This window comes from Lepidochelys kempii, chromosome 14, assembly GCF_965140285.1.
Source record: "Lepidochelys kempii isolate rLepKem1 chromosome 14, rLepKem1.hap1, whole genome shotgun sequence".
Classification (NCBI taxonomy): domain Eukaryota; kingdom Metazoa; phylum Chordata; order Testudines; family Cheloniidae; genus Lepidochelys; species Lepidochelys kempii.
In genome coordinates this window covers 51,051,627-51,071,550 of record NC_136393.1, presented here as the reverse complement: position 1 = coordinate 51,071,550, position 19,924 = coordinate 51,051,627, and the positions used below count along the sequence as shown (strand labels likewise).

Genomic DNA, 19,924 nt, shown 5'->3' with positions numbered 1-19,924 from the left:
CCTGGGGCCGGCCGCGGTGCATGCTGGGCCGGGGAGGCCCCCGCGCGGGGCATGCTGGGTCGGCTGGGCCCGGCCGCGGTGCACTGTGGGTCCGCTCGGCTCCCGCAGGAGGCGGTGGCGGAGCCTGGATCAGGCCGGAGCCCGGGGGGGTCTGAGGCCCGGATCCCCCCGGCACGGAGCGGGGAGCCCCGGGATGGGAGACCGCGGCCGCGGTGAGCCGGGGGGGCCGAGACACCCCGCGGGGGGGCCGGGCTGTGACGTAACGGGGGCCCCGGCCCTGTCGTGGGGGAGGCCCCAGGGTGGGGGGTGCCCCGGGCGGAGGCGAGGCTGCCCGCGAGCCGCCCGTCAGGCCGGGTGGAAAACGGTGGGGTGGGAGGTTGCACGGGGGGGGCGCTGGGGAGGGAGACCCGGCGGTGGGGCCCAGGCAGGCCCTTCTCGGGGGTCCCCCCTCCAGCGCGGGGGTCCTGTGTCCCGGAGACCCCTGGCCGAGGCGGGGGGCTGCCCCCTCCGTGGGATTCGGGGGGACCTGTCCCCCCAGAGCACGTAGCCCCCCGCGCTGGCAGGCCGAGAGCTGCCCAGGGATTGCAGGTGGAAGTGCGTGGGGGGGCCATTCCCAAAGTGCTGGGGGGGCCACTTCTGGGGGCCACTCCTGACCCCCTTCCCTCCCCCAAGGTGCCTGTTGTGGGCGGGGTGATCATGTGCTCGCTGGGCTCTTGTGCAATAGCGGGGGGGGGAAGTGCAGGCATCTGGGCAGAGGCTGACCTGCAGTAACCCCAGCGGGAGGTGCCATGCTGCTGGGGGCCGTGCCCTTGGTGCCCCATCTCCCCAGGGGTCGAGACACTGCGGGGGGAGGGTCCTGCTGTGCCCTGTCATCCCAGGGGGCATCATGTTACTGGGAGCCCTGCCCTAGGTGCTCTGTCTCCCCAACTGGGCGCCGTGCTGCGGGGGGAAGTGTCATCCCAGCTGTCCCCCATCTCCCTAAAGGGGGGGCACATTTCCCCAGCCAGGCGCTCGGGGTGCCATGCTGCTGGGGAGGGAGGGGGATGTCCTGGCTGTGCTGTCTCCCCAGCCGGGCACCAGGGGGTGCCATGCTGCAGGGTGGGGGTGTTGTCTCAGCTGTCCCCCGTCTCCCTGGGGGGGGCACATCTCCCCAGCCGGGCGCACAGGGGCACCACATTGCCGGGGGTGCGTACTGGTTGTGCCCCATCTCTCCAGCTGGGTACTGGGGGCTGCTGTGCTGATGAGCTAATCCCCTTCTTTCCCCCCCAGACTGCAGGAGCCCCGACAGTTCGTCTCTGAGCTCGTCACCCCCACCGGAGCTCTCGGCCCCACTTCACCCCTCCATGATCAGCTCGGCCATGACCTCCTCCATCAACTCACCCGTCAGCAGTTTGGGCTCGCCCTTCCCTGTCATCAGCTCGTCCTTAGGTTCCCCAGGGCTCCCAGCCACGCCCTCCAGTGGCTACGGCCCTGTAAGCAGTCCCCAGGTAAGGGGGAGTGTGGCTCCTCCCCCGGGGTCAGAGGAGATCTGATGGGGGCTGGGGAGCTGAGGGACGCTGTGGTGGTATATTGAGGGGGGCTGGGGGCTTCCCCAAGGGGGCGGAGCACCATGGAGCCGAGCCCTGGGGAGAGGGTTGGGAGTTAGGGGGATGGTCTCCTTGGAGGCAGGGGAGTCAGGATCCAATGTGGGTGGACGGACAGCCAGTGAGCTGGTAAGTGGATAAAATAAGGAAGGCGCCACAGGGGTAAGGGGAGGGAAAGGCTGAACCCTAGAGGTGACCGGGGCGTGATCCTCTGGGGAGCTGATACCCATGAGGGGATGGGAGCTGAGGGGAGGGATTGGGGAGTGGGGCATGCTCCCTTCCCCCGGAGCACTGCAGAGTAGCCAGGTCATCTCCCATCTCTCTGCCCCTAGATTAACTCCACTGTGAACCTGTCGGGCATGCACTCAGTCAGCAGTTCGGAAGACGTCAAGCCCCCCCTGGGTGTGCGGGGTCTCCCATGCCACCCCCACGGTGGCATGATGCCAGGGAAGCGCCTCTGTGCCATCTGTGGGGACAGATCATCAGGTACTGGGGGCCAGGGAGCCTGGGTTCTATCCTCAGTTGTGAAAGGGGAGTGGGGTCTAGTGGGCTAGAGCAGGGGGGGCTGGGAGCCAGGACTCCTGGGTTCTGTCCCTGGCTCTGGGAAGGGAGTGGGTTACGGAGGGCTGGGGGCCCGGATGCCAGGGTTCTCCCTGACTCTCCCCCTCCTCTCAGGGAAGCACTATGGGGTGTACAGCTGTGAGGGCTGCAAGGGTTTCTTCAAGCGCACGATCCGCAAGGACCTGACCTACACGTGCCGGGATAACAAGGACTGCATCGTGGACAAGCGTCAGCGTAACCGCTGTCAGTATTGCCGCTACCAGAAATGCCTGGCCACGGGCATGAAGAGGGAAGGTACTGCCCACCTGGGGGCGAGGCCATAGGGAGGGGGGCGGGGCCGGTACGGTACCGGTACTGCTCCTACCAGAAATGCGTGATGGGAAGGTCCTCCTCTGGGAGATGTGGGGCAGCAGCGGGGGTGGGGAGGGCGTTGTTGGGGGGGGTTCTGTGCTGTGTCTGACCCGTCCCCATCTCCCCCCAGCAGTGCAGGAGGGGTGGCAGCAGGGGATGGGGCAGATGTTGTCGGGGGGGGGGGGTGTCTGTGCCGTGTCTGACCCGTGTGTGTTCCCCGTCCCCCCCACCCAGCGGTGCAGGAGGAGCGGCAGCGGGGGAAGGAGAAGGACGGCGAGGGGGATTTCGCGGGCGGTGCGAACGAGGAGATGCCGGTGGAGAAGATCCTGGAGGCAGAACTGGCCGTGGAGCAGAAATCGGACCAAAGTGTTGACGGCTCTGGCACTGGGGGCAGCTCGGTGAGCGGGGCAGGGGGGCGGAGCCGGGCCCTGGCAAGGGGCATGTCCAGGGAGGACAGGAGGCTCCAGAGGCATGGGGTTTTAGGTCTGGGGTGGGGGGGAGGCAGGGGCTCTGGGGAAGGGGGGTTCCTTGGGGTGGGGCTGGGTTCTGGGGGGGGGAGGGAAGGAGTCTCTGGGGGGGCAGGGAAGGGGGGAGGGAGAGCAGAGGCTGCGATGGGGGGGGAGGAGGCTGCGTCTGACCCCCCCGTCTCTGACCCTCCCCCTCCTCCCCCCCAGCCAAATGACCCGGTGACCAACATCTGCCAGGCAGCCGACAAGCAGCTCTTCACGTTGGTGGAGTGGGCCAAGCGCATCCCCCACTTCTCCGAGCTGCCTCTGGACGACCAGGTCATCCTGCTGCGGGCAGGTGAGTGACGGTGGGCAGGAAGTCCTGCTGCTGGGGGGGGGTGCCTCCAGGCAGAGGGTGGTGGAGTGAGACAAGGGGGCTTTATTGCACATGGTTTCAGGCTGGATCCTAGAGAAGGAGGGGACCCCAAACTGTCCCCTCTGCTCTGTGGCTCCTGGGGACAGGGGTCCTGTTGAGGTGGGGTGACTGCCAGTAGAACTGGGTTGGCTTTGCCCTTAAGTCACGTGGCGGGTGGGGTGGATTCCCCTCACCCCTCACAAAGGGGGCAGTTCTGGGCACAAGCTGTGGGGAGGCCAGGGGATCGGGGTGGGGGGGCTCTGGGCATAAGCTGGGGGGGGGGGTGCAGGGGATCTGGGGCATCCCCGGTCTGGCTCTCAGCCACTCTCCCTGCACCCCAGGCTGGAACGAGCTGCTCATCGCGTCCTTCTCGCACCGCTCCATCTCGGTGAAGGACGGGATCCTGCTGGCCACGGGGCTGCATGTACATCGCAACAGCGCCCACAGCGCCGGCGTGGGGGCCATCTTCGACAGGTGGGGGGCAGGGGCCCAGGGGGCACAGCACTGGTAAGGGGGCTGCACTTACCGGGGGGCACAGGGCTGCCAAGGAGGCTGTGGTTCCCATGGGGCACAGCAACAGGGTGGGGACAGGGTCTCCAGGGCGTAGTGTGGGGATTCAGGAGGGGTCAGGGGAGCCCGTGCTGAGCGCTCAGTGGCGGGGGCATCCCTGCCCCAGTGCCCGCTGATGTGTGCTGCTCCCCGCCAGGGTGCTGACTGAGCTGGTCTCCAAGATGCGGGACATGCGGATGGATAAGACTGAGCTCGGCTGCCTCCGGGCCATCATTCTCTTCAACCCGGGTAAGGGACCCCCCTGAGACCCTCTAAACCTCCCCTGCGCTGCCTGCCCCCACATCGGGTAAGGGACCCCCCTGAAGACCCCCCCAACCTCCTGGTGCTACCTCCCCCCTCCAGCTTCTTCAGCCTGGGTAAGGGACCTCCCCAGAACCCCCCAATCCCCAGGGACTCCTCCCCCCATCATCCTCTACAACCCTAGTAAGGGACCCTTTGACCCCCCCTCGCCCCAGTTGTCCACCACCCTATCACCTTGGAGGCTGTTGACTCTGTTACCTTGCAGCCCCCCCGCCCTGGGGGTGTGGAGCTCTGGGGGAGGGGCAGGGAAGGCTGTGTAGGTGCTGACCCCAGGAGGGCTGACCCCCCACAGATGCCAAGGGGCTGTCGAACCCTGGGGAGGTGGAGCTGCTGCGGGAGAAGGTCTACGCCTCTCTGGAGTCCTACTGCAAGCAGAAGTACCCCGAGCAGCAGGGCAGGTATGGGGAGGGGCAGGAAGGAGGGGAGGCCGGAGATGGTGTTGGGGGCATGGGCCAGTGCCCAGGTGTCTGCACCCGGGGCTGCTGCTGTCAGTAAGGTGAGCGCTGTGCCTGGAGTGGTAGATGCTGCAGGTGGCCACTAGGTGGTGCCAGTTCATGGTGCCTGACCCATAGCTTGTCTGGCATGGGGGGGTGTGCGTGTGTGGGGTGGGGTGGGGGTTCTCTCTGGGGAAGGCTGGGTTTGCGTCCTGTCTGGGTGGAGTGCGGGGGGGGTTCTCCGTGGTGGGGGAGGAGCAAAGCATGGGCTGTTGTGGGGATGTTGGGGGGTGCCGTGTGTACGGGGAGCGTGGGGGCTTCTGGGGCACTGTTGGGGGGGTGCAGGGTGCCGTGTGTACAGGGAGTTGGGGGGATTCTGGGGCAGTGGGTGAGGCCCACTCCCCATCTAACCCCCCGCCTGCCCCCCAGGTTCGCCAAGCTGCTACTACGCCTGCCGGCCCTGCGCTCCATTGGGCTGAAGTGCTTGGAGCACCTCTTCTTCTTCAAGCTCATCGGGGACACCCCCATTGACACCTTCCTCATGGAGATGCTGGAGGCCCCCCACCAGCTGTCCTGAGCCCCCGGCCGGTCACACAGAGAGCGGCGCAGCCCGCGGCAGCTCCCCAGCACCCACCACTGGACTGGGGGGCTGCGGACTCTTATTGGGGGGCTGCCAGGAGAAGGCCCTGAGGGTAGTGTTGTCAGTTGTCGTGTTGGGGCCCCCTGGGCATACCCCCTTTCGCCATCCCTGGTTTGGGAGCTCCGTAGGGTGTACCCTGTGTGCCTGCCTAGAACTGGGGTGGCCCCAGACCGCTCCCCAGGGGTGGGCTATGGGGTGTACCTCGTTCCCCCAGTTGCTGGCACCCTCTGGAGGTACCCCAGGTCCCTCGTCCGTAGTGGGGTGCCCCGGGCTGACCTACCAGGCTCCCTCAGTGCTGTGTCACCCAGTATTGGTGTGCTGGGGGGCAGCAAAGCTAGAGATTTCAGGTAGGGGGGTGGGAAGAGCCCCCCCAAACTCCCCACTGTAAAATAATCCCCCATCTCCCTCTTCTCTCTGCAGGGCAGTGGGACCCCCCCATGGTGTGGGAAGCTTGGCCCCGCCCCTCACCTTGTGGGGGGACCTTCCCCTGTCTGGCATGGCCCCCTTTTCCCGTATGGGGGGGTCTTCTGGCGAAATCCCCCTCCAGTGCTCTGTGAGGAATTGGTTGTGTGTGGAGAGACTCCTGCGCTGTTGGAGTGGGAGGAGAGGGCATCTGTGTAGCGCTGACCCCCAGGGCCTGTGGGGGCTGTTACCTGCCCTGGTGGAGCGGGGGAAGTCACTCTTGGGTGGGGGCCAGCTCATGTCTGTCATTAGTTCTCAATGCCATGCCCCCCCGCCTCCTTGCCATTCTGCCGGGGGAGGGGCAATCCCTGTTTGGGGGTTTCGGGGCAGGTCACACTGAAATCGCAGGAGGGATTGTGCCTCGCTCGACCCCCCCAACCCCCCTTTCTCAGGCACCCAGTTAGCACTTTGAATCGACACCCTGTGCCCCTCCCCCACCTCAAACTATGCAGCAGGTACCAGACCCTCCCCGCCCCCCCGGCCTTCCGGAATCCAGACTGCAGCCTCCCCCATCCACACTGACCATGGGCTCTCCCACGGGGGTGTGGGTGGGGGGTTACTGAAGGTCCTACAGCCTCTGGGGGGGGGTGGTGTCTGTGGCTGTGAGCCAGAGCTCGGACCCCCAGTGAATTGGGGGTGGCAGGAATGTCTCACCCCCCCCTCCCCGTTTGCAGGGTCTGGGAGGCCCCCCTGCTTGGACAGTTTGTTTGAGTTGCTGTGGGGGGAGGGATGTGTCGGGTGGGGGCCCTGCCTTAGCAGCGCCCCCCGTTGCGCTCTGCCCTTCTCCCTGCATGCCCCTCCCCCAGTTATTTTCGCTTTTATTATTATTAACCCCTCCCCCTCCCCATTGCTTTGGAGTTACAGTGATTAAAGCTGCTGCTTCTCAACCACGGACAGCGCCTCCCCCTGGTGGTGACGTGCCAGCGCCCCTGGGGGGTGTCCCGTGGGACCTGTCGGGGCAGGGGACTGGGACCCTGGGAAGGGACGTTTCTCTGACGTGGGGGCGGGGACAGGGACCTGGTGGGGGGCTGGTCCCCTGGGGGCGGGCGGGGGGTGGGGGAGATGGTCAAAGTTTGGACCAGGTGGCCGGGGGGGGGGTGGAACTCTGGGGATGGGGGCACGGTCCAAACCTGGACCCTGGAGGGGGTGGGGGAGAGGAGACCAGAGGGAGGATGGTTCAAACTGGGACCCAGGGGGGCTATAGGGGTCCCTGAGTGACTCTCCTGCTCAGCAGGGCGGGGTGGGGGAGATCGTCCCCTCTGCCGGGGGCTCAGCTGTAACCCCTGGCTGGGATGGGAGGGACAGTTCTGGGGTGATTCACACTGTTGGGGGGGTGTCAGTCCTTCGCCAGGGTGACAATCCAGGAGGGATGTGCGGGGCAGGAGACTAGACAGAACCATCCCTCCCCCCCCCCCCGCCCTGCTTGCTTCCCCAATCTGTGTGGACCGCAGAGCTCTCCCTGCTCCAAGCTGCGGCCTCCATCTCTATCCACAAGAGATCAGCGCCCCCCATGACCACCCTCTCCCCGCTGCAGGGACACCTGACCCCCCATCCCTGCACAGCTCCCCCCACCCCCCACTGCAGGGACACCTGACCCCCCATCCCTGCTGCACAGCTGGGTCCCCCTGGCACCTCCCCTCCGCTATAGGGACAAGTGACCCCCCCTGCACAGCTGAGTCCTTTCCACCCACCCTGCTCCCCCCTCGTGCACCCAGCCTCCCCACATGTGCCCCCCCTTCCTCCTGCCCTTACACGGGGGGGGGTCCCGCTGCAGGGAGTGCGAAGTTGCAGCCAGCTGGTCCCTGTGGGGTCCCTCCCCCTGCTAGGAAACACACCCCTTCCTGTGGCCCGAGGTGACCCCGCCGCGTCTCATCAATGGGGCTTGTCTGAGCCGGGTGGGGGGGCGGACAAGGGGGGCTTTGTTCAGCTGCCCTGTGCCCGGAGCTGAGCTCACCTTCCGGGCCGGGGACCCCAAGCAGACCTCGCTCCAGTGGGCTGGCTGGGGGCAGGATTGGACCCCTCTGGTCTGTTCCCCCCGCCCCCCAGCCCTGAGAGCAGCCTGGACAGGATCGGGCCCTCCCCGTCTGTTCCTCCCCAGCCCAGAGAGTGGCTGGGGAGGGGATTGGGCCCCTCTGGTCTATTTTGACCCCCCACCCCTCCAACCCTGATAGCTATTGGGGGGAGGAGGCAGAATTGGGGGCTCTAAACTCCTACAGGAGAGGGTGACACTGGATCCCTAGAGGGGAAAGGCCCTGTGTCCCATTCTTCACCCCCCCGGCCCCACCCCCCCAGCCAGCCAGTCCCTGGGCCTGGGGCTGGATCAAGGCAAGCGGGGGGGGGCAGAAGGGGGGGCAGGGCGTGGTCCCTCCCCTCCGGCCACAGTGTCTATTTCTAGTCCCAGCCCAGAGCAAACTCCCATCTCCCAAAATAGCCGGGGAGGGGGAGCAGCATCTGTGGGGGTGAGTGTTAGATGTGGGGTGTCTGTGGGTTATTGGTGTTTGTCCCCTTCCCCCTGATGCTGTGTCACCTTGGGGGGCAGGAGGCAGCTGGGGCGGGGTGGGGGGGGACCCAAGACAGGGCTCCAGCAGAAGCAGCTGCCCCCCCTTCAGGGACCCCATCTGGCCCCCAGTTACGGGAGATCCAGCACTGCAGCCCCCCCGCTTCCACCCTGGCGGGAGCCCTGGAAGCAGGTGCAGACGTGCACAAACCAGCGTGCCCACGGAGAAGCAGGCGTTGGTGCAAAGTGCACACTTGTGCTCGGAGGGGCTGGCCTCTGACACTCGCTGGCCAGCACAAATCCGCCCAGCTGTGGGCAGACGCACGCACGCGCACCACATGCCTCACCAGACACAACTTCCTCGCACACGCTAGTGCAACGCACACAGGTGCGCACGGGCCAGCCGTGCGATTCCCACGCAGGCCCCGCCCCCTGCAGGACGGTCCCTGCCTCATGGACAGTGGGGGTCCTGTTCCCAGCCAGGCTACCGTGGGCACCCCCCGTCTCAGCGCAGAGCCCCACCCCGTGGCTGGGAGCTGGCAGGGCGGGGGCCGCACCAGGGCCCCTTTGAACCTGGGCAGCGTCTCGGTGCCGTGTTTATCCGCAGGGCGGACAGAGGCAGCTCTGTGCCGGGCATGAACGGCCCGGCTGTCTGGCTGCTGGGCCGGGGCCCAGCCACGAACCACAACCCCCCACTTCCCCCATCCCGGGGGGTGAGCGGTGCAAACAGCCCCCGGCAGAGGCCAGCGGGGCTTTGACCCTGGCAGACCAGGAACCAACTAGCCCTTGGGCCCAGCCGGTGGGACCCAGGGCACCAGGGTCCAGCCTTCCCCTGAGGGATCCCCCTGGCCCCGGGGTTCAGTCTCCCAGCTCCCCATGTGCTCGGTGGGTCCCACTGCCAACCTAGCGCTGTCCCTGCTGGGCCATGCCTCCCCCCGGCCGAGGGTATATACAGCCCTGTGCGGATGTGGGTGGCTCTGGGAGCCTCCCTGGGGCAGGCTGAGCCAGGCTGCAATTACCGGGGAACCTTTCATTGCGGGAGCTGGGGTGGGGCCGGCCTGAGCCAGAGACCTGGCCCTGGGCCACAGCCGGGGCTCCCCTGCCTCCCCCACTGGCCCCCCACCCCCACCTGCCCCTCCCAACCGGCCCCCTCCCCTGCCAGCCCCTGTCCCCCACATCTTATCCTTTCCCTCCTGTCTCCTCCTCCCAGCCAGCTTGCTCCCCCCTTCCATCTCCCCAACTTCCCCCTCTGATCCCCCACTTCCAACCCCCTTCTGCTCCCCCTCAGCCTGCCCCTCCCTCCCGGTGTCCCCTCCCCCCAGCCTACCTCCAACCTTCCCCCTCTATTTTCAGGCTCTCTCTCCATCTGTTCCCGCCTCCCACCCTCAGGACTGGGCCCCTGGCTCCTAGGGGAAGTGTTTAATTACAGAGCCTTGATTATAGCTCGGGTGGGGAGCTCTGGATCCTCGGCTGGGCTGGGCTGGAGTCTCCTGGGCACGGCGGCTTTCCTGTTCATCCCCCCCATTTCTCCCCCCCCCCGTGTCTCCTTCCCCCACGTGCCGGGAATGGTGGGAGCACTGGGCTGGGGCCCAGGAGCTGGGCGAGGCCCTGTCTGCGGCATGGCTCGTAGCAGCAGGGGCTTGTCCCAAGGGGGCTCTAGTCTCAGACCCCTCCCACAGGGGGCAGCACCGATGAATTTCCAGGGAGCCGGGGTGTCTCTGGTGCTCGGGCCAGGGAGCTGCAGGGCGGGGCTGTTCTCCCCCCCGAATGCTGTGCGCCCCACTGGGTGTTGGTATTTGCTAGCTGTATGAGGGTGGTGCGGGGACCCCAGCCCCATTGCGCCAGGCGAGGCATAAACCCAGAGCAAAGCCCTGGCCCCAGTGGTTACAGCGTAAGGCCAGGCCAAGGGCCCCCTGGAGACAGAGAGACAGACGGGGGGCACAAGGCCCCGATGCCGCGCTGCTGGGGCAGCGGGACAGGCTGAGCCTGGCGCACCGGCAGCCCGAGAGCAGCCGGGCTGGGTCAGCCCAGGGGGCCAGCGCCCGGCCAGTGCCAGGAGCTGCCGAGGGCGTGAGCGGAACTGGGCGATCGTGGAGTGCCCGTTCCCTGGGCCGAGGCTGGGGCAGTCAGGTTCGGCCGGGGGGCTCGGGGGGGTTAGTTCTGTGGCTGTCTGTGGGGAGCTGCCCCTCCCGCATGGGGGCAGCTTGAAGCCAGCCCCGGGGGGGGGCGGCGGGTGGTGTGCGACGGTACCAAAAGGGTGATGGCATCGAGCGGGGGCTGGATGGTGAGCCTGGGGCTGGGCCAGGACGGGCCTGGGCCGTGATGAAGAGGGTGTTCCAGGTGGCAGGCGTATCCGTGCACACCCACAGTCACACGCACGTGCCCAGCCTCACAGTACGCACACGCATGCATGGCTACATACTCACGTGCACACAGGGCCCCGTGCTCACTAGGCCATTTCCAGGTGAGTGCGTGGCCCTGCTGAGGGGGGAGGGGATGGGACCCTCCTGCCCACCTATTGTGCCTCCACCCCCCACCCCCTCGCACAGACCCAGGTGGGGCCCCAGAGAGAGGGGGAGGGGGCTGAGGTCCGGAGAGCCCCAGTGACTTGCTGTGGGGCCCCAGGGAGCGAGGGATCAAACCAGCCAGGCCAGGGCCCAATCCACAAGCATGTCCTCCCCCACCCACTCCCCTCCATTCCTGCCAGCGCCCACATGCACGCCGACACCCGGCCTGGGCACATCGATACCCGCCCGGGGCACACTGACACCCGCCTGGGCACACTCACACCCGCCCTGGGCACGCCTACACCCGCCCGGGGCACACCTACACCCGCCCTGGGCACGTCAATGCCCGCCCTGGGCACACCGATGCCCGCCCGGGGCACACCGACACCCGCCCTGGGCACACTCACACCCACCCGGGGCACACTCACACCCACCCGGGGCACACTGACACCCGCCCTGGGCACACTCACACCCGCCCGGGGCACGCCGACACCCGGCCTGGGCACGCCGACACCCGCCTGGGGCACACTCACACCCGCCCGGGGCACGCCGACACCCGCCCAGGGCACGCCGACACCCGCCCTGGGCACACCGACGCCCACCCAGGGCACACTCACACCCGCCCAGGGCACACCGACACCCGCCCTGGGCACACCGACGCCCGCCCAGGGCACACTCACACCCGCCCGGGGCACGCCGACACCCGGCCTGGGCACGCCGACACCCGCCTGGGGCACACTCACACCCACCCGGGGCACGCCGACACCCGCCCAGGGCACACTCACACCCGCCCAGGGCACACCGACACCCGCCCTGGGCACACTGACGCCCGCCCAGGGCACACTCACACCCGCCCAGGGCATGCCGACACCCAGCCTGGGCACGCGGACACCTGCCCGGGGCACACTGACACCCGCCCGGGGCACACTGACACCCGCCCGGGGCACACCGACACCCGCCCGGGGCACACCTACACCCACCCGGGGCACGCCGACACCCACTTATGTGCACACACACACACAGGTGCTGTCACCCAGGCTAGTGAGCAGACACACTCACACCTCTTGCCACACCCACGGGCTCACCAGCACACGGCTTAGCGGGCACCTGCACACGCAGGGTCACTCTTGCACAATTATCTGTGCTTCTGCCGGCCCCCCCCATGCTGCAGGAGTGCTGGGCAGGGACCCCCACATCCCTCACTGCCGGGGCCCTGGGCAGGACCCCCGGGTGCCTATTTCGGGGAAGCTGCTGACGGGGAGGGAGGGGAAGGCGCAGGGGCTGGCCTGGCTGATCAGCTCTGGGGGGGATCAGGGGTTCAGCTCGCTGGCCCCTCTACCCTGCCAGGAGGCAGCATCCAACCCTGACCGAACGGCTGTGCTGGAGAAATGGAGGCCTCCTAGCTCCCACCCCCAAACTGGCCAAGTTGGGAACCGGCACCCCATAAAGGGGACAGGCCCCACGGCCCATTCCTGCCTCCCTGAACCAGTCTGGATTTTGCAGCCCAGGGGCTGTGTCCCTGCTTGGGGGGGGGGGGGGAATGGGTGCAGTCCAGGGCTGTGTGTCTGTGTGTGATTAGCTCCCCCTCCCTCCAAGTACACCCAGCAGGGGGAGGCCCATTTCCTACAGCACCCCCCAGGGGCTGGGGGTTCCCTGCATGAGCAGGGAGGGGACTGCTCAGAGATGGGGGGCGTGTTCCTGAGTTAGTGGGGTGGGTTGCTAGGAGATGGGGGGCTCTGAGCCAGGAGAGGGAGGTGGCACTGGGGTGGGTCTCACCTGGAAAGGGGGGGTGTGTGTGTGGGGGGGGGCTTGGAGGGGTAAAGGGAGGAAGGACATCTCTGGGGGGAGGGGATTTTTGAGTGGGGGGAGAGATCGGGCTGTGGGTCAGGTGGTGGGAGGGGCAGTTAGGGGCAGAGTGTGCAGGAAACAGGGTCTCCCAGGGAGAGTGGGGAGTACGGGGGGCTTGGGGGGGTGAGAGGGGAGGGGTCTCCCAGCTGGGAAAGGAGCCAGGCAGGGGGGTGGAGCAGAGCTGGGAGGTGGGGGCTGCAGGTGTGAGTGGGGGGCTGAGGTGATCTCAGGGTGGGCCGGGCTGGGCAGGGGCGTGGGCAGGGGCGGGTCTCCCGGCCGAGGAGGGGGAAGGCAGGGCAGGGCAGGGCTGGGGCCGGCAGGGCAGGGCTGGGGGGCAGGTAGGGAAGGAAGGATGAGGGGGGCCGGGGCTGGAAGGGGGCCGGGAGGGGGCGGACAGGGTAGGGCTGGAAGGCTGGAGAGGTCCCTGCCGGGGGGCCAGGGCTGGGGGCAGGGAGCATTGGGGGGCCCGAGGGGTCAGTGGGGGGGCCCGGGGCGGGCAGGGCTGGAGGGGGCGGGCCGGGCCGGGCTAGGGTGGAGGGGCCAGTGGGGCGGACCAGGGGGGGCCGGGCAGTGCGGGGGCCCCGGGACGGGCAGGGCTGGACAGGGGCCGGGCAGTGGGGCGGGCCGGGGGGGGCCGGGCAGGGCTGGAGGGGGGCCGGGCCGGGGGGGAGCGGGCCGGGCTGGGACGGTGCAGGGAGCCGGGCGCTCGCAGACGGAGCCGGGGCTGGACACGGGGCAGCCGGAGCTACCGAGCAGCCGGGACCCCCTCGCCCTGCGCCCCCGACCCCGGGCTGCCCCCTCTGCTCCTGCCGGGCTCCGGAGAGCCCCCCTCGGCCATGGCCCGCGCCGGGCGCCCCCGGGCCCCCGGCTGCTGCTGCCCCTGCTGCTGCTGCCCGCTCTGTGCGCCCGGGCAGGTACGGGGGGGGGTCCGGGGGGCTCTGTGTCTGGGGCGCAGGGGGGTCCGGGGGGCTCTGTGTCTGGGGCGCAGGGGGGTCTGGGGGGTGTCTGGGGCGCAGGGGGGTCTGGGGGTGTCTGGGGCGCAGGGGGGTCCGGGGGGCTCTGGGGCGCAGGGGGGGTCCGGGGGGCTCTGGGGCGCAGGGGGATCTGGGGGTGTCTGGGGCGCAGGGGGGGTCCGGGGGGCTCTGTGTCCGGGGCGCAGGGGGATGCTGGGCTGTCTGTGTCTGGGGCGCAGGGGGGTCCGGGGGTGTCTGGGGCGCAGGGGGGTCCGGGGGCTCTGTGTCTGGGGCGCAGGGGGATCTGGGGGTGTCTGGGGCACAGGGGGGTCCGGGGGGCTCTGTGTCTGGGGCGCAGGGGGTCTCTGTGTTTGGGACCAGGAGATCTGGGACAGGGTCAGTGCCCTGCTCTGTGCCCGGGGTGTGTATGTCTGGGGCGCGGGGCAGGGGTGTCCATGCCCTGGAGGGGGGGGATCAGGGGCTGCGGTAGGAGGTCAGTGCCCAGTCCAGGGCTGGCATGGGGGGTATCAGCCCCGGGGCACAAGGAGTGGTGCCGTGGCCCTGGCACGGTCCCCTGGAGCCCGGGCTCGGCGTGGGGGGCAGGCGGGTGTAGGGTCTGGGTGTGCGAGTGGAGACACGAGGCAGGCCAGGGGTTGGGTGGGGGCCCGGTGTCTGGAGGGGGGATGGGTGGGGGGACTGCGGAAGGCAGGTCCCAGCTGTGACAGCCGAGCCCGGGGTGGGGGGGTGTCCCTGCCTGTCACCCAGCCCCCCCCCCCCCCATTGTGCTTTGCAGAGCCGCCAGCAGGTGGCCGGGGGGGGGCTGGGGGTGCCAGCTGGGGTGATGTGGCAGAAACACCCACCCTCTTCTCTGGGCATCGCAGGCACTGACCGATCCTTGGGATAGGCATGGGGGGGTACTGGGAGGCAGGCAGTGGGGGCCATGGGGGGACAAGGGGGAAGGCACTGGTGGACATGGGGGGTACTGGGGGGCAGGGGTTTAAGGGTGCAGAAGGGTCAGAAATTCAGGGGATCTGAAAACGGGGGCCAGAATTTGGGGGTTTAGGCACGGCTGGGATTTTAAGGCAATGAGAACTGGATGAAGGGGTCATGGAGTGGGGGGTAGGGAGAGGGGCAGGAATTCAGGGGGGTACAGTCCTTCCTTTTTATTCCATACCCAACTTTAGCCCCCCCAAACTTCTTATGGGGGAGACTCCCCCAGGCTTGGGGGTGGATCTTGGGCAGCGGGGGGGGGGTGTTGTGGGGGTTTCTCTGGCATCAGGGTCAGAGTGGGGATGTCTCAGGTATTGGGGGGCTCTGGGAGGGGGAATTGCTGGCATGGGGGCACAGGGGGTTCTCTGGTGCGATAAATCCAACCCTGTTTATCCAGCCTCCCCGCCACCTGGACTGGCTTGGACTGAAAATGGGGGATCTGCCCCCTCGACCTATCCAGGTTTGCCCCATTGCCCGTGTTGGCCTGCACACACAGAGTCTCGTTGTGCTGGGAACAGTGGGGGAGTGTGCGCCGGGCTGGGGCGGGGGTTTATTTATCTTTGGGCTGCGGCTTCCCCCCGACCCCCTGCCCAGCTCGGCCTGCGCTGAGCCAGAGCCGCCTGGCCTGGGTGTAGGGGATTTATAACCCCGGGGAAGTGAGAGCAGAGCCCCACTGCGCACCCCCACCCCTCCGTTCCGACACTGCCTCCCCTTCCCTGCTTGCCCCCCTCTGCCCGCCAATCTCCCCTGCTCCCACATTGCCCCCCTTCTTCCCCTATTCTTCATTCCATGTCTCCTGCACCCCCCCCCGCATCCCTCCTTCTCGCTTCGCAGGGCAGACTCCGGGATGGGGGGGTGGACTCAGGGGGTCTCTGTCTTGCTGGGCTGGGGCTGGGGTGGGGGGTTGCATGTGTCTGGTCCGCACCGCTCTGGCCCTGTGTTGTGAGTGTGTGGGGCTTGCACAGTTGTGTCTCCCAGTAGGGTGTCTCCCAGTCAGCTGCCCCCCCGCAGGGTGTGTAAGGGGTGGGTGTGTAGGCAGGTGTGCAGCTCCGTGTGTTCCAGACAGTTGGCTTAGGCTCAGATACATTTGTTAGTCTCTAAGGTGCCACAAGTCCTCCTTTTCAGTTGTGTACTTGTGTTTCCTGCCACAAGGGGGGGGTGTCTGTTGTGTGTGTGAGCACGTGTAGTTCTGTACCTGTGTCCCCACCCGCCCAGGTTGTGTGTGTAGACAGTTGTGTCTCCGCCTGGGGGTGTGTGGGGTGTCTCTGTGCCCATTGTGTAGCTGTGTTCCTTCACACACCTGCTGTGTACCCTCCCCCCATCACCTTCACCTAACCAGGGTGACTGGGCTGCTGGGAGGGGGGTTAGTTCCCGGACAGCCCCCCCTTTGGCTGGGATGGACACTGCAGGGAGTGGGGAGCGATTCCTGGGGGGGCAGGGAGGGAGAGTCCCTTGGGACAGACTGAGGAGGGGTAACTGGCTGGGGGCTAGACATAGGGAGCGGGCCCTGGGATGGCTGGGGGGGAGAAGCAGATATGGGGGGCTGTAGGGAGGGATATCACGTCTCCTCCACAGGCCTGAACTTTCCCTCTCTCGGAAACATTTTTTCCTTCTGTGGTTCCCCCACCTCCCTCTCTCCTGCCCAACAAAGGGGCTTTTCATAGGCCGGGGGCAGGGGAGGGACCCTGTGGGGGGAAGGGGGAGTGCTAGGGGGCATCTGAGGGTGGGGGAAGAGAAGGGCTGGGTTGGCCCCAGGGTTGCAGAATGGGGGACTCAAAGCCAGCAGGGTGTGGAGAGGGGGCAGCAGCTGGGAAGGGAGGTAGCAAGTCCTGATTCCCCCCTTCCCTGGACCCCCACTGTCTGGGCCCATCCTCTCCTCCTCCCCCCCCGCCCGGACCCCCAGTGTCTGGGCCCTTCCTCTCCTTTCCCGCTGCCCAGACCCCCAGTGTCTGGGCCCTTCCTCTCCTCCTCCTCCCCGCCCGGACCCCCAGTGTCTGGGCCCTTCCTCTCCTCCTTCCCCCCCCGCCCGGACCCCCAGTGTCTGGGCCCTTCCTCTCCTCTTTCCCCCCCGCCCGGACCCCCAGTGTCTGGGCCCTTCCTCTCCTCCTTTTTGTTTCTTCTTTCATTTCCTGTTTGCTCCTCTTGCCTTCATTCCTTTTCTGAATTCCCCCCCCCCCCCCACACACTCTGGACACTCGCTCTAATTACTATTTGGGTTTCCGGACGGAAAGCTGCCTGAACCTGCCCAAAATAGACGCTGCAGAGTCAGGCCTCCAGACCCGTTGCGCCCCACCCGGCTGGGGCAGCTCCAGGACGGGGTCTGGCTGGGGCAGATCCAGAGGGGGGTGCTGGGGGTCTGGCTGGGGCAGATCCAGAGGGGGGTGCTGGGGGTCTGGCTGGGGCAGATCCAGAGAGGGGTGCTGGGGAGTGCCCGGGGCAGATCCAGAGGGAGGGTGCTAGGGGTCTGTCTGGGTCAGATCCAGGGGGGGTGCTAGGGGTCTGGCTGGGGCAGATCCAGAGGCGGGTCTGGGGGTCTGGCTGGGATGGTCCCAAAGGGTTGGAGCTGGACCTGGATGCATAATCATCCCCCTAGGCTCTCCCTGCTGCCCCACCTGCAGCCGCAGCCCTCCCCATGTCTCCAGCTCATCCTCTCTCTTCACTGTGCCCCTCAGTTATTTAACCCCATAGAACAACCAGGGACCTGCAGCTCATTGGGATGTGTATCAACCCCCTGTCTCCAGATCCCAGGGCATCCCTCCATCGTATCAACCCCCCATCCCCAGATCCCAGCTGTGCTTCCATCCCTCCATGTATCCCTCGCTTCCATCCCTCCATCGCTCCCTCCATCCCCAGATCCCAGCTGTGCTTCCATCCATCCATGTATCCCTCACTTCCTTCCCTCCCTCCGTTCTTCCCGAGATTCCAGCTGTGCTTCCATCCATCCATCCATGTATCCCTCGCTTCCATCCCTCCATCGCTCCCTCCATCCCCAGATCCCATCTGTGCTTTCATCCATCCATGCATTCCCAGATTCCCGTGTTTGTCTCCATCCATGTCTCTCTTCATCCATGTATCCCTCACTTCCATCCATCCCTCCATCCCACTCTGAGATAGCGCGTCATCCATCCATCTCGCCCCATTCCTGTCTTCTAGCGTCACCATCCATCCTTCTCCATACTTCACTCAGCATCTATCTATCTATCTATCTATCTATCTATCTATCTATCTATCTATCTATCTATCTATCTATCTATCTATCTATCTATCCCTGTGCCCCTCCCCATGGCATCTGGTCCTTTGCAGACCCCAGCTCCTCTGCCCGTTTCTTTAGGTCTCTAAGACAATCCACCCCACACCCTGCCCTGAGTCTTGTGGGGGTTGGGTGCCCCCCGATGCCAGGTGGTGTCCCCCCTGGACACACCCCCAGGAGCCCAGGTGGAGCGAACTGGCTGGAGGAGCTGGATGGGGAGCAGTGGGCTGGAAACCACAAATGGGTGGGGTAGGGGCAGCGGGAGGTGAGAGCCACACAGATTGGGGCTGCGGGGGATGGGAGCCAGGACACCTGGGTTCTGTCTGTGCCTCTGGGGTTGGGGAATGGAGTCTAGGAAATCCACAAACCCAGCTCTGTGGGGATATTAATAACCCCAGGGTACCATGTTCCCCCCTCTTTGTCCTTGGTTAAAACCCCTCACCCACTTTTCACTGTTATACTCAGCTTTCCATGCTCCTGCCTAGAGCTGGCTGCATTGCGCCGTATGTAGAAGTCCCAGTGTCGCCTCTCCCTTACCTCAGTGCAGCCCAACCCCTGGGTCACAGAGAGCCCCACCTGGACTTTGGGGTCAAGCCAGGAGCTGGGAAAGCTATCAAGGATCGGGGACCTTCTCTGAGCTGCCCCTCTTCTCTGCATCTGACTGTGGAAGCAGCAGCCCCTCCCACACATGCCTGCTGGTGAGGGTTTGGGGGATAAGCAGGTGGGGGGCAGAGTTAAGGATATATGGTTTGACCTTCACAGGGAGTGGGGTAAATAGCTGGCCTCTGTGGGGAGGGGGCCAAGGTACATCTGTGGTTCTCAGAGCACTTTACAATGGGACTTTATCCCAGACAGGGAAACTGAGGCATGAAAAAGGGAAAGGAGTTCCCCCTTAACGAATAGAACCCAGGAGTCCTGGCTCCCAGTGCCTCCCCGCCCAGAGCCAGGAATAGAACCCAGGAGTCCTGGTGGGTGGGGAGAGTTGTGGGGTGGGTGCTGAGGGGGCTGGCAGGCAGCGGGTGGCCAGTGGTGTGATGCCCCCCGGGGGTGGGGGCCAGCATAGCAGTGTGAATGGCTGTCTCAGTGCATTGATGTCTGGGGGCCCAGCCAGCGGCCTGTGGCAGGAGCCATGCTCTCCTGTGGTTTGCCAGCCCCTGCCCTGACCCCTGGGGCCGTGGGCGGCAGAGAAAGGGGCCCTTCAGCCCCCCGCTTCCTGCCCTGCCCCACCCGGCCTGGGGGGCTGAGAGCCTTTCATACAGCACTGAGCTGGGGGAGGGGAGCGATCACCAAGGGGTGGGGGCAGCTTTATGTCTGCCCCCCGCCAGAAGGCTGTCTGTCTGTCTGTCCATCCACTCCAGAGCCTAGTGTCCCTGCGTGTCCCTCTGTCCTGTCTGTCCCCAGGTCCCGCTGTGGCTGTCTGTCCTGTCCCCCGGGTCACGCTGTCTGTCTGTCCCATCTGGCTCCAGGTTCCCGCTCTGCTGTCTGTCCATCCCTAGGTCCTGGTGTCTGCCCCCCCAGTCTGTCCCCAGGTGGCACTGCTTTTCTCTGTGCCCGGGTCCCTGCCTGCCTGCCTAGGCAATCTCCGGTTGCCCCCGATTGGGGGTATGTCTCCCCTCTGTGTGGGGCCTCTGGGCAATGGGAATACGCCCCTCCCCGGCTCTCTGGGGACCCAGCGTTCCTGAAATGCAGCCACCTCTGGGGTGGGGGGCGCGGTAGCCAGATCTAGCCGTGGTGTGTGTAGGGTAGGGGGAGAAACAGACACCGGGGCACAAGCCCTGACTTTGCTGGACAGAGGCTGGGGGGTGGGACCAGAGACAGGACCCTATATGGGGGTGGCCATGGGGATCAGAGCAGGGGCAGTTGAGCGGGGCAGAGCCAAGATCCTGGGGGAGGGGGGGGCTCTGTGGGAAGAGTTGGGATCCTATACAAGAGGGGTGGAGGGGGGGCTTCTATCCATGGGTGCTGCTGGGGGATGGGGGCAGCTGATACCGGGGAGGGTCTGTCTTAGCAGGGAGTGGAGCTGGGTGTCCTGTATGGGGTCACCGGCCCCAGATACCAGCCTGTCTCTCTGTCTGTCCCCACCCTGGCAGCAGGGTGCTCTGGGGAGGGGCACTGGA

At 66.6% G+C, this 19,924-nt stretch overlaps 2 protein-coding genes across 3 annotated transcripts in view; both read left to right on the top strand.

The window, feature by feature from the left end:
* Positions 1 to 27: 27 nt before the first annotated feature.
* On the top strand, positions 28 to 6,656 carry RXRB (retinoid X receptor beta). Of its 2 annotated transcripts, XM_078848741.1 has the most exons (10): positions 28 to 212; positions 1,270 to 1,487; positions 1,916 to 2,069; positions 2,259 to 2,438; positions 2,730 to 2,893; positions 3,170 to 3,299; positions 3,698 to 3,830; positions 4,063 to 4,154; positions 4,519 to 4,624; positions 5,090 to 6,656. In XM_078848741.1, the coding sequence occupies exons 1-10, from the start codon at positions 194 to 196 to the stop codon at positions 5,235 to 5,237; spliced, it is 1,344 nt and encodes a 447-aa protein (XP_078704867.1). In that variant the 5' UTR covers positions 28 to 193; the 3' UTR covers positions 5,238 to 6,656. The 2 variants fall into 2 exon arrangements, with proteins under 2 accessions (XP_078704867.1, XP_078704868.1); XM_078848742.1 differs by lacking the exon at positions 4,519 to 4,624 and having other exon boundaries at positions 5,090 to 5,227.
* Positions 6,657 to 10,581: 3,925 nt separating this feature from the next.
* The window catches only part of COL11A2 (collagen type XI alpha 2 chain), a 79,095-nt gene continuing 69,752 nt past the window's right edge, over positions 10,582 to 19,924 (top strand). The window contains 2 exon segments of the mRNA XM_078848402.1: positions 10,582 to 10,653; positions 13,309 to 13,528. Of these exon segments, the coding sequence (XP_078704528.1) occupies positions 10,582 to 10,653; positions 13,309 to 13,528 (292 nt within the window).